The sequence below is a fragment of the Rhinolophus sinicus genome, linkage group LG05 (genome assembly GCF_036562045.2).
Source record: "Rhinolophus sinicus isolate RSC01 linkage group LG05, ASM3656204v1, whole genome shotgun sequence".
Classification (NCBI taxonomy): Eukaryota; Metazoa; Chordata; class Mammalia; order Chiroptera; family Rhinolophidae; genus Rhinolophus; species Rhinolophus sinicus.
The window spans coordinates 64,037,187-64,049,880 of NC_133755.1; the positions used below are offsets into that span (position 1 = coordinate 64,037,187).

Below are 12,694 nucleotides of genomic sequence, written 5' to 3' on the forward strand. Positions count from 1 at the left end.
CTCCATCACACCTCATTGGACCTCAAAACTGGTCTCCTCACCTCTAATCTTGAACCAACTCATGCTGACATGACAGGATGTTTTACACAAATCTGGCCATGCTATTTATTCCCTGTTTACCATCCTCTGAAAGCTCCTGGTTATCCTGAGGTTAAAAGGCAAACTCATGAGCGTCGACATAACACCTAAACCTGTAGAGAAATTTTATAAGTTTATTTGAGCCAAACTGACAACAATGCTGAGAAGCAATATCTCAGATGCTCTGGAGAATGACTGTTTTGTAGTTTCTTTTATGCATTTGGAATTAAGGAGGGAATTTAAGGAAAATTACATGGAGGTGGGGGAAAGCAAGGCGGGAATTGGATTACAGGATAGTTAACAAGATGATGTACTCTCTTGAGGTGGTTACACTTCCAAGGGGTCTGAAAAAGAGGCATTTCAAAAGTGTGTTAACCCAGATGCACAAAAGCAATAGACAGGGCTGGCTTAAGGCAAAGTTAAGCCTTTTAGTAAAGAAGTTATAGGACTGGGGCGTGACTACCCACAATGACTTTCCTGGTTAGGAATTTATGATCAGATCACCCTGTGAGGTCACTTTTCGTTAGATTTATTACAGCACACCTTTTTCATCCACATGGACTTGGCATACAAGGCCCCCCACTAACTGACTCCGCTAAGCCTCAACCCTGGATAACCACCACGTGCACACTTTCTGTTCAGGAATAATGACTGAACCGCTGGCCTTTCCCCAAGCTGCCATGCTCCTCAGCTTCTCTGTCACCCCCTTTTTACTCCTTCTACCCATGGTAACCCTCACGCCTTGGAAACTCCCCATCCCAGGTTAAGGGTCAAGATTATGGTATCTGTGAATCTCCTCCTGAGCATCTCTCATCCCAGTGAAAAGCTCATTAAGAGGAGGTGTGCCACCTGACTTTGGAGTTGAAGACCTATCCAGCAACAGCAATATGGATGTTCCCTGGGCACAGCTTCTAAAAGCCCAAACCCACCTGAGCTTGGACAAGTTAGGATACAGGTTTAGGTGTGTGTAACACAAACCCAAATCAGTCGTGCCGTAAACCAGTGGTTCTCAACCTTGGCTGGGGAACTTTTAGAATATCCAGTGCTCAGGCTCCACCCCAGACCAATTACATCATAAACGGAGGAGAAGAGGGCAGTCATCATCAGCATTTTCAAATGCTCCCCAGGTGATTCTAATGTGCAGTCAAGGTCAAGAACCACTGGTTTCTTTCTCTCCGTGGGACATTCCAGAGGTGATATTATTGCTGTGTATCACGCGGGAATCCAGCCTTCTTCTCTCTTGTCAGCCCACCTATAAGGTCCACCTTGGCTCAGGACTTGTCCAAGTTGCAGGATAGAGAAGGGGAAGATATACATATCACTTCTGCTTATGGCTCACTGGTTGAAACTTAGTCGAATGACCATGTTTTATGCAAGGGAAGCTGGGAAAGCTAGTCTTTATTCTAGGTGGCCATAGCCCAACTAAAAAACGTAGCAGTCCTGTTAATATAGAAGAGAAATGGCTATGATGGGAAATTTAGCAGAGTTCAAGTCAAGGAAGAATCCCCTGAAGAATGGAACTGTCATGTAATGGAATAGGCAATGTACTCCCTGCCACCTGAAGATGGAACCACATCAGGAGAGGGTTATTGCTCTAACGAGATCAGATATTCACTGTCTGTCCTTCAGTTATTCGTTCTCAATCTCCATAGCTAGTCACACTGGTCTTCCTCCTGTTTCGTGAGCAACCCCAGATGTCTTTTCCATCCTATGGTCTTGTGTTTGCCAGGAGTCTTTCAGCCCCCAGAGCTTCCCTTGTTGTTTGGGTCTCCGAGAGGTCTGCTTTGACCACCAAACCCAGAGGTGCACTCCCACTGTGCCAGTACGCATCCTTTATAAAAATCTATTTATTGTATTTATAATCTTAAGCTATAGACTGCTGTGGTTCAAATCCTAGCTCACCCAATCACTAGCTGTGCGACTTTTCTGTGCCTCTCTTTCTGTTCTATAAAATGGGGATAATAACAGTGACCATTTTCATAGGGTTGTTAGGAGCATTAGTTATTTTCTGTAAAATAGTTCATTTGAGCTATTCTATCATTTTCTCACCTGTCTCTTCTTACCAGCAGGGAAGCTCCCTGAGATCTTCTTGCCTGGCTGTTCACTGTAGGGAAAACAGCCGACACTTGGGAGGCCCCTAGTCTCTCCAGAGAATTGTATATCACAGAACCCGCTGTATATCCAGTCCGTTGTTTCAGAAAGGCCTGAGGAGCTGGAGTTCAGATCCCCACCCCAGGCCCCGGATGGGGACTCTGCACATCAGTTCTGTGTCTTAACGTGCCACCAGCTGCTTCTGATGCAGCCCAGCCACGGACTAGGGGGTGGGAACCTCCGGCCTGGATGACCCGAAAGGCCCCTCTAACTCTACATATGACCGCACTATATAAGTTTTCATTTTAAATATAATTCTTAGCATTACATGTTTGTGGCTAAAATTTCGAACAGTACAAAGGATATGAAATACGATGTTCCCCACCTTTGATCCTCAGTCTTCCCTCCCAGGGTCACCCCTGTTTCCAGTTGCTCCCACAAATCTCGAAGACCTGCACAGGCATGCGTGTGGGTATCCCCTCTTGTAACACATGAGAAGAGATGATATACACTTGCTTCCTCTGTTTACTAGTCCGTACGGTGATGCCGCATCTGTACCTACAGCAGCTTGTGCTGCATTTAGGCTGCACCGTCAGGGTCACTTGGCGTTCTCCCAGGATTTCCTATTACAAATTATAATAATGCTGTGAATAGGCCTGTACACAGCCATTGAGGACCTGTGTGAGTCTATCCACTGGGACAAAGTCTTAGGAATAGAGTGACTGGGCTAAAGCGTAACCTCATTTTTACTGATCAGAAAAGTTTTACTAATAAAGTGCTCACCCCAGTGGATAAGAGTTGGCTTCTCTGCCCTCCCAACGGTATAGTACCAATTTTCTAGTCTCCCCCAATTCGGTCAGTCAGCGTAAAATGACATCTCTTTGTTGTTTACATGCACATTTATTGGATGATAAGGTTCAGTCTCTTTCCATATGTTTAAAAGCCACGTGTATTCCTTTTCCTGTGAACTTTCTATATCCTTGCCTATTTTCCTGCACCCCCTTTACTGCAAAGCTACTAAACAATCATCTATACTCAGTGCCTCCTTTTCTTCTGTCTCATTCTCTCTTGATACCCTTTCCCCTCCCCCACTTACCCCTGGCTCCTTGCCAGGTCACCTTAACCTTCTTGCTGTATCCAGTGCTAAGTCCTCAGTCCTTACGCTTCCTGGCCCAGCAGCAACAGCTGACGCTGCTCTTCCACTCATGGCTCCCTAGCACCTCTCTTCAGCTGGTTTCCAGGACACCACACTTCCCTGCTTTTCCTTATACCTCCAAGCTCCTCCTTCTCCCTGACTTCTCAACCTTGACCCGCCCTATAGATGGCAGTCTTTGAACCACTTCCACACTTTGGCAATGGGGTCAGGTCTTCTGGTATTCAACACCATCCAGAGGCTGTTAACTGTGAAGTTTCTATCTCCTGCCAGCCTGACCTCTCTCCTGACCTCTCCCTTGTGTAGCCAACTGCTTTCTCAAATCTGCACTTAGATGTCCCGGGGGTGTTTCAACCTTAACATTTCCAAAACCAAACTGATCTTCCCTCAAAACCCATTTTGACTGTCATCCTCTCCACCTAAATGAAAAGCAGCTTACCTTCCAGTTTGCACAAGCCCTCATTGCCACCTCAGGTCTTTCTGTCACATGCCCCCAGCCAATCTGTTGGTGATCCCATTGGCTGTACCCTTTACATGCACCCCAAAGCCAACCACTTCTCACAGCCTCCACGTCCACAAGTGCCACTCTGGTCCAAATCGCCACCAACTCCCGCCTACATTATCCTAACCCACTTCTCTGCTTTGACTTTGGCGCCTTAGTCTTTTTGTAACCAGGCCAAAAGCTTTCTTTAAAAATAGCAATCAGGTTATGTCATCCCTTTGCAGAAATTTTTATTATGATGTATGCAACGTAATAATTTTTAAACTTATATTTTCCAGGTCTTATGTCATACTTTGAGATGCTTCCCTTTTGTATGTGTGTGTATAAATATAATTATGATAACATATACACATAACGTAAAATGTACTATTTCAACCATTTTTAAGTCTACGGTTCAGAGTCATTAAGTACATTCAGATTGTACATCCATTTCCAGAACTTTTTCATCATCCTGTTCCCTGGTCCTTCCAGCCCTGAGCAATCACTATTCTACTTCCTGTCTCTATGTGTTTCACTACTCTAGGTACTTCATAAAAGTGGAATATATATATATATTTTTAATGTTTGGAAATCAATGTACAAATTCTGGCGTGTTGCTTGGCCAAAACATTCTTGAGATATTTCAGTGTATGCATGCGCTGATCCCCCCACACCCACCCCTCCACCCACTCTGCCCAGTTATGAGTTTATCTCCAGCAGAGATTCACTGCTGTGTGCTCAAGACTTCTAGGAATGCTGCATCATCTTCTGCTGCTTCTCAAGTGTGATCCAGAGGCACCGGCCTCCAGGTGAACTGGATAAAATGCAGAAGCTTGGAGTTTGCTCCTGACCTTGGCATTCTCCATCCAGACCTGATGGAACCAAGGAATCAGCATTTTACAAGGTGCTGTCCTGATCCCTTGCTAGACACTCTTTCAGAGTTAGTGATCCCCCCGGGGGGGGGTGGGGGGGTGGCTGCTTGGTCCAGAAGACGGCACACTGCAGTACAAGCTGGGGGTCTGCATCCTCACTCAGCCTTGGTTACTTATCCCCTCTGTGAAATGGGGGTAAGAACTCCTATGTCAGGGAGATGAAATGAGAATTAAGGGAGATACCATCTGGGACTGTGTTTTGTAAACTCTGAAGAATATACACATGTAAGGGCTGGTAGCATTATCTCGGAGCCTCCCAGTCCGGTTTCTGCAGCCTCCTCATTAGGGCCCCTCCCCAGGCCATGGAATGACAAAAGCATCCCTTCAATGGGCGGGGGAATACAGTGTTGGCTGTGGCCAATCTACAAGCTAGTGCAGCAAAACCGGTGTCAGTTCCTTCTCTTTTATGTTAATAATCAAAAAGAACACTTTATTAACCTTAACATTTTTAAATGTATTTGTTTACATTCGGATCTGTACATTGTGAAATGGGTGAAATTATCTTCATTTTACAGATGAGAAAACTGAAGGTTTTCATGGAAGTGAGATTTCATAGAAGAAGCCAAGCTTCAAATTCTGTGACATTTGGCCAAATCACCTGAGCCCTCGTTTTCCTCAGCTATAAAATGGGGGTGACAGCTGTATTAACTCAATGGTTATGATGGGTATTTAGTAAGATAATGTCCGTATGTGCCATGCCTGACACCGGTGCTGGCACATCCTGGTGGTACCATGGGTGTACCTCCACAGCACCTGCTCCAAATTCCATGTTCTCACCTTTATGTTGAGGGACCTCAGGGGCCTGTAAAAAACGCAAGAGAAATAAAGACAATGGGGGTGCCTGCTGGCATCGAGCTGTGTTCTGCCTGAGGAATAAACTGAGTGAGGAGTTAAGAGTCTTCTTTTGAGAATATTAAAATGTATGTTGAACAAAGCAGGCTTCTCCTAGATCTATTGATTAAACACGGTTATTAGACCAGGGCAGAGTTGGGACCAGGAAGGCACTGAGGGGGGTGCCAAACCCAATTTGGAGTTCCCACCATGCTGCTGTCTTCCCGAAGAAGACTCCAATTGGTAGAGAGTAGAATTCAGTGGTCAAAGTTCTGGACTTCTGACCCCCAAAGTCAGGGATGTCTCCCCAGGTACCCTCACCTGACATTGCCAGGTACTGAGGGCTGCCTTGGCTAAAGGTGGACACACAGCCGTGGTGGGTGCCTGAAACTGCTGGAGGTAAGAGCCTGGAGAGCTGTGACAGAAAATGCCCAGAGGTCACACCTGGGGCACCCTCATCCCTGTGCCTCCTCTTGGAAAGCCCTTTCTCCCTCTCATCCCCATTCAGTCCTTCAGTAGTTTTTTGAACACCCGCTATATGCCAGCTTCCGGGAGCAGCAAAGATAAACAAAACACTCTCTGAGACAAATGAAACAGTAATAATTCTAAAGATAATAAAAATTAAAATAAGAAAGATTTAACAATCGTTGAGCCCTCACTATTTGCCAGGCTCGAGGTGTTCACTCATGTAATCCTCACAGCATCCCTCTAAGAGGTGTAGGAATGAAGAGATGTGGGGACACACAGGAGCAGCAAACTGTTACGGACAGTTCATCAAGATGGGCATTTCCAAAGAGGTAATGATTTTGCTGGGAGAAAGCAGAACAAGGGGCTTTCTAGCAGACAGATGCAGCAAGTACAAAGGCATAGAGGTGGGAATGTTGAGTATGTATGTAAGGAAGGCAGGGAGGTGGGGTGCAAAGTGTTGGTGCCACATATGAAGGTCCCAGAGAGATGTTATGCAGGGAGATGAGAAAGAATCAGATGCATGTTCTGATTTACCTAGGGTAACATGGGAGGAACAGCAGGGGGCGCTTCTGGGTGCCAACAGAGAAAGCCGGTGGCAGTGGGGTCTGGATGGAAGGTCAAGTCAGACAGAGATTTCTGAGGCAGAATCTCGGGACTTCAGTGGCTCTTGCCCAGACACAGCCCAGTTTATCAGCCTCCAGGCACCTCGTTTGGAAGGAAGAGCAAGCGCCTCAAATGCAGCGTGTTGGGGTTTCAACTCATCCTCCCTTGTTGAGTGGTTCTTTCCCCTGTCGCTGCCCTCTCCTGCTCCAAGGGACCCAGGTTACAGTAGCCTTCTAGCTCTGTCCACTCCCGTGGCATGTCTCGATGATCTATTTTACATCTTAAGCACAGCCAGTCATACCCCTTGTAAGTCTGTGATGAAGGCTATATGCTCCTGAACAACTTGGATTAAGATCGCCTGAAGGAGAGCTCTGAATCCAGCCCATCTTCTTGGTCTAGGCCGTTGTTCACACCAATGAATGGTTAATCAATGAAACTTGGATTTTAGAGAGCAACACAACGATTACATTAAAGGACTTCCCATCATTTATTTAGAATAAAAATGACGTACGAGGTCTGACAATTAAGTTCGAAAATTTGTTGTAATGATGTTGCTAACCTTCTCTGATATCAGAGGGATTATTCTTTATGACTATGTACCAACTGGACAAACAGTTAACCAAGTTTACTATTTGGAAGTGCTGAAAAGGCTGCATGAAAAAGTTAGACGACCTGAACTTTTTACCAACGATTCATGGCTCTTGCATCACAATAATTCACCACCTCACACAGCACTGTCTGTGAGGGAGTTTTTAGCCAGTAAACAAATAACTGCATTGGAACACCCTCCCTACTCACCTGATCTGGCCCCCAATGACTTCTTTCTTTATGCGAAGATAAAGGAAATATTGAAAGGAAGACATTTTGATGACATTCAGGACATCAGGGGTAATATGACGACAGCTTTGATGGCCATTCCAGAAAAATAATTCCAAAATTGCTTTGAAGCATAAACTAGGCGCTGGCTTTGGTGCATAGCTTCCAAGGGGAGTACTTCGAAGGTGACCGTAGTGATATTCAGCAATGAGGTAGGTAGCACTTTTTCTAGGATGCGTTCTCGAACTTCATTGTCTGACCTTGTACAACATTCCAAAAGTGACTAAACTTCGGGGTTGGAATCAGATAAATCTGGAATTTAAATTCTGGCTTTGCCATGTGTGACCTCGGGCTGGGCACTTAACCTCCCTGAACTTCTCTTTCTTCAACTATACGTAAGGATGAAGTAATGATTGTTATGTATGCAACACAAAGCCTGGTATATAATAAGTGATCAATAAAGAGTAGCTATTGTTATTACTGTTTTCACCTCAACTGAATCATTTTGTGGAAATAACTGTTAAAACTGTCAACTGATCTACATGACTCAACACTGAAAAAGTGTTATTTAGTGAGAGGTAGTGAACTTTTGTTCACAGACATTTTCTATTATAGACACCCTAGAAGGAATTATGGATAGAACAGATTCACTAAAGATTGTAACAGGTAAGGGAGAAGGGAATACACTGAAATACTCGTCCACCTGATGAAGAGATAAAGATCATTTGCAAAATTATTCAACCTTACTAGGAATCGAAAAGACTATACTATGAAACAAATAGACTTTTGTTTCCCTTTCTCTCTCCCTTTCTTTCTCCCTCCCTCCCTTCCTCACTCTCCTTCCTTCCTTCCTTCCTTCCTTCCTTCCTTCCTTCCTTCCTTAGTTTTCCTTTTTTTTCTTTCTTTTTCTTAATGAGCATAGGAAGGACGACAAGGATATTATTAATTAGAGACACTTATAAATGTCTAGTATTAGTCTAAAGGGGTACATCTTTCTTTTTCCCTCCTTTCCTTTCCTTTGTTTCTTGTCTTTCTCTCTCCCTCCCTCTCTTTCTTCCTGTTTTAACATTTTATTGTGGAACGTTTCAAACACAAAAGCAGAGACTAGGATAATGAACTTCCATGTACCCATCACCCAACTATAACTTTTATTTTGTCACTGGTGTTGTTTCACCTAGTCCCCTATTTTACCAACACTATTTATTTTGCGAGAGCATTTTAAAGTAAATTTCCTCTTTTTAAAGACTACCAATCCTATGGGATTAGGGTCCCACACTTATGACTTCATTTAACCTCAATTACCCCGTAAAAGCCCTATTTCCAAATACAGTCACATTGGGGGTTAGGGTTTCAACATATGAATATGGGTATCAGACACAATTTAGTCTATAGCAGCCACCTTAGAGCCAGAGATGGAAGCCAACAGCAAAGATACCCCACCTTCTTGTCTACCTACCTCATATTGTCCAAGCCACTATATTTTGGTTCTCTTCATTACAGGAACTTAGCCTACTTCTTAACTGACTCATACATGTATATATTTACAAAGGTTCCAAGGAACAAGAAGAAAAGTATAAAATAATGGCTTCTAAAGGGTTACTATTGCTTGCTACAAGGGTAGGAGAGGTGAAGAAACTGAAATATGAGTTTTGAGGGGAAAAGCTATCGAACAGCATTTCAAGTTTTACAATCGCACCTAACATTCCGATGACTATGAGAAACATACTTTTTTCCCATTTTGTAAGCAAAGGCCTAAAACAGCAAGAATATTTATAGTGGGACTCTTACTTATAATGTAGCATCACACCAATTCCAGCCCTCCCTCCAGACCAGTTTTCCTTCTTTCCCCTCCTCCCTCCCTCATTCTGCAGTGGGGATGCTGTGTCCCAGGGCAGGCCAGGGAGTAAAGTACAACAAGTACAGCCTGGTGCTGCTGGATCATCTTTCCAGGGTTTTATTTTTAGTCTCCTCTCTGTAATCCAAGGCCAGAGTGGGGTTTTCCTTGGGAGGGGGAGGGATTTCCATAGTGACCATGGAAGGTGTTTTCACCCTTCCTACTGGTAAAATGGCATCAGGGGTCCCCATCGGTTCAAGATAGGCACCCTGACTGTATAGTGACAAGGACAGAGGCAACCAGGCAGAAGAAAGTAACCTTTGCCCTCTTCTGCAGCAGGTTGGCGCTCAGGCTCCAGGAGGCATGGGAACTGGGCACTCTGGTGGACCCGGCGCCGATCGCCCTGGGGCACGTACAGAGCGTGGGAAGCTGGGTACACCGACGGGCAGATGCTGGTGAGCCTGCTGTGTTCCTCCTCTGCTGTGGTCACACGGTCCAGTGATGGGAAGAAACCGGGGTTCCCCAGGTCTTTGGCGGTCATGTGGGGTCTTTTGAAGGTGGGGTATCCATCCTCTAGCTTGGGGTTGGGGTTAGGGATGGGCCTATAAAACTCTTTTTCCCGGAGTTGGTTCTCTAGCTTCACTTGCTGTGGGAACAAATCATACACAAATGGAGGGCTGAGAGAGGTGGAAAGCAATGCAGCTTCCTTAGAAGTATCCCAAACAGAGCATACTTTTCTTTATTTAAAAAAAAATTCTAAATTGGTTTCTGCATGATAATATACACAACAGAGGGAAATACTGAAATAATACAAAAGGGTTAATAATGAAAAATTGTCCTTCCCACCCTCCTCCTCCCTTGGTTTCCAAATCCAGAGGCAACCACTATCATCGGAGGTTTTTGTATCTTTTTAGCAATATTTTCTGTACATGTAAATATATATGTATATATATATGGCCCTGGTTTGTACATAAATGACTCATATTATAATTCCAGTCTGCACTTCGCTTCCACTAAATACTGTATCTCAGAAATTGTTCCACCTTTGTTTGTGTAGATCTTATTATTTTTTGTGGAGATACCTGAAGATAGGAAAAGAATTCTTAAACAAGACTTAAAATGACTAAACGATAAAGGAAAAGACTGATACATCTGGTTATATTAAAATAAGAATTTCTATTCACTGGAAGACAGAGTGAAAAGACAAACTACCAACTGGAGAAGAGTTTTGCCACATATATAGCTGACAAATGAAAGATGCCAGAATTTAAAGGACTCCTGCAAATGAATAAGAAAAAGACAAACAATTCACTAGAAAACTGGACAAAAGACATGGAAAGATGTTTCACAGAATAATAAATATTCATAAACAAGTGAGAAGATGCTGAACCTCATTAATAATCAGTGAAATGAGAATTACGACAGGAAAATGTTGTTTCAAACCCACCAAATTGGCAAACATTTTAAATGTCTGATAATAGTAAGTAATGGCAAGATTAGAGAGTGGCTGTTCTGGAAAACAGTGATGTGCCCTACGACAAGTCCCTCATTCCATTCTGCGATGGGTGAACTTGTGCACGTGACGATGTTCATTGTAACGTTTGGGAGTGGGAGCGTCACAAAAAAGTAATTAACCCAAATGTTGACCAACAGGAGAAGGGACAAATAAATGGTGGCATATTCATGCAGTGTAATACTCTACAGCAGAAAATGAAGGATATGTCATAATGTTGAGCAAACAATAAAAGTCACAGAAGAATACAAATAATATGATTCAATATATAATAAAGTGCGTAAAAGGCAAGTCTAAACAATTTGCTATCAGTGCTGTTTAAACCGTAAGTGTATATTATTTACACTCTTCTGTATACATGACATATATTTGATGTACCTTTTAAAATACATACACACACATACACGTAAAAGACCTCTTAGATCTCTTGGCATCAGGTATTATTCTAAATAAGTGTCTCCAATGTCCACACTTATAATAAAAATGAAATAAAGATGATTTCACTGAGCAAGTGAATGGAAGACAGGACTCAGTAACTTCTTACCTCTTGTGGTGTGACCCTGGAGTACTTGTGCTTCCCAAAGGGTTTATAGTTGACCATATAGGTGCTTTGATATATGTCTAAATCCACAGGGGCCTAGAGGATAAGGGCGAATACAAAGCAAGAGATCCCGTTGTGTGTACCTCCATATAAAGGCATCAGTGGCCTGACATTCATAGTCCTTCATGATCTGGCTTCTACTGGCCTTTCCCACCTCACCCCTGGGCTCCCCTCCATACCATCCGTATTCCAGCCTCACTTCTTTCCTCTCTTCACATGTACCTGGCACATGCTCTCATCTCCTGCTGGAAATGCTAGTTGCACTCTTCACTGACTGGCCAACTCCTACATATCCTCCCAGACCCAGATTAAATCTCTCTGCCAAAACATTTCTCCCGCCCTTTTATTCTCCACCTCCCAGGAACTAAACTCTTTCTCCTCTGCCTTCAAAGCACCTTTAACATCCTGCACTATAGCGCTTAATATGGTGTATTATAATTGATTTAATGAAATGCACTAGATTAGGACCTAATCTTAGACATCTCTGCAGCCTCAAAGCCCAGCACAGTGTCTGACACACCAAAGGGGTCTAATAAATGCATGCTGAATAAATAAATGAACCTCCAGAAAATGGTAAACCCTTAGCTTTCCTCTACCTGTTTAAAAAAGAAAGGAAAACCATTTCAAAATGATGACCAGAGGGAGACCCAAAGAGCCTAAGAGCCTGGCCCACCCCTGGGGCTATTTGCTGCCCAATCTTGAGATGGTCACAGGGGACAGAAGCCCACAACACTCACCTGTCTGGGGTACACCACACCTGCCATAGGACACAACCTAGGTACAGACAAAGTTTGTTAGGCCTGCTTCTGCCACAGGCAAGGAAAGCAGCCACTGTCCACAAAGCTGTGCCAACCAAGCATGACTTCCCCGTCCCTTTAGCCCCGTCCTGTAAGTACTCGACCACCCAGGGGTTAGTGATGACAGCAGGGAGAAATGAGCTGGTGGACAACGGCCCTGGGACAAAGGGGCCAAGAATTGGAAGCAATTAGCGCTGTTGAGAACATCAAATTTGCCTCCTAAGCAGAGGTGAGTCTACTAGCAAGGCAAGTGGTGTGCTGGTAAATGTTCAACAATTATTTTTGGAGGACAAATAAACCCCAATTCATAGCATTTGCCAATTTCTGTGGTGTAAATGCTCCCACCTTGGCTCATGTTGAGCTATCAACATAGTGTTGCTGATGCAGAGTTTTGAAGACGTGTATAGAATGGGCTCTTAGAGCCAGGAGGATCTGACTCCAGTACACAAGTCCCACCAAACCGGGGCTCTGAACTATCTCGAGGAAGCAAGGGTCA

General features: G+C 43.9%; 1 protein-coding gene across 1 annotated transcript; it reads right to left on the minus strand.

The window, feature by feature from the left end:
• Positions 1 to 9,507: 9,507 nt before the first annotated feature.
• SPMIP9 (sperm microtubule inner protein 9) lies at positions 9,508 to 12,165 on the minus strand. Its single transcript, XM_019757037.1, has 3 exons — positions 12,139 to 12,165; positions 11,345 to 11,437; positions 9,508 to 9,933 (listed from the first exon to the last, which is right to left on the minus strand). The coding sequence occupies exons 1-3, from the start codon at positions 12,163 to 12,165 to the stop codon at positions 9,508 to 9,510; spliced, it is 546 nt and encodes a 181-aa protein (XP_019612596.1).
• Between the last annotated feature and the right edge of the window lie 529 nt (positions 12,166 to 12,694).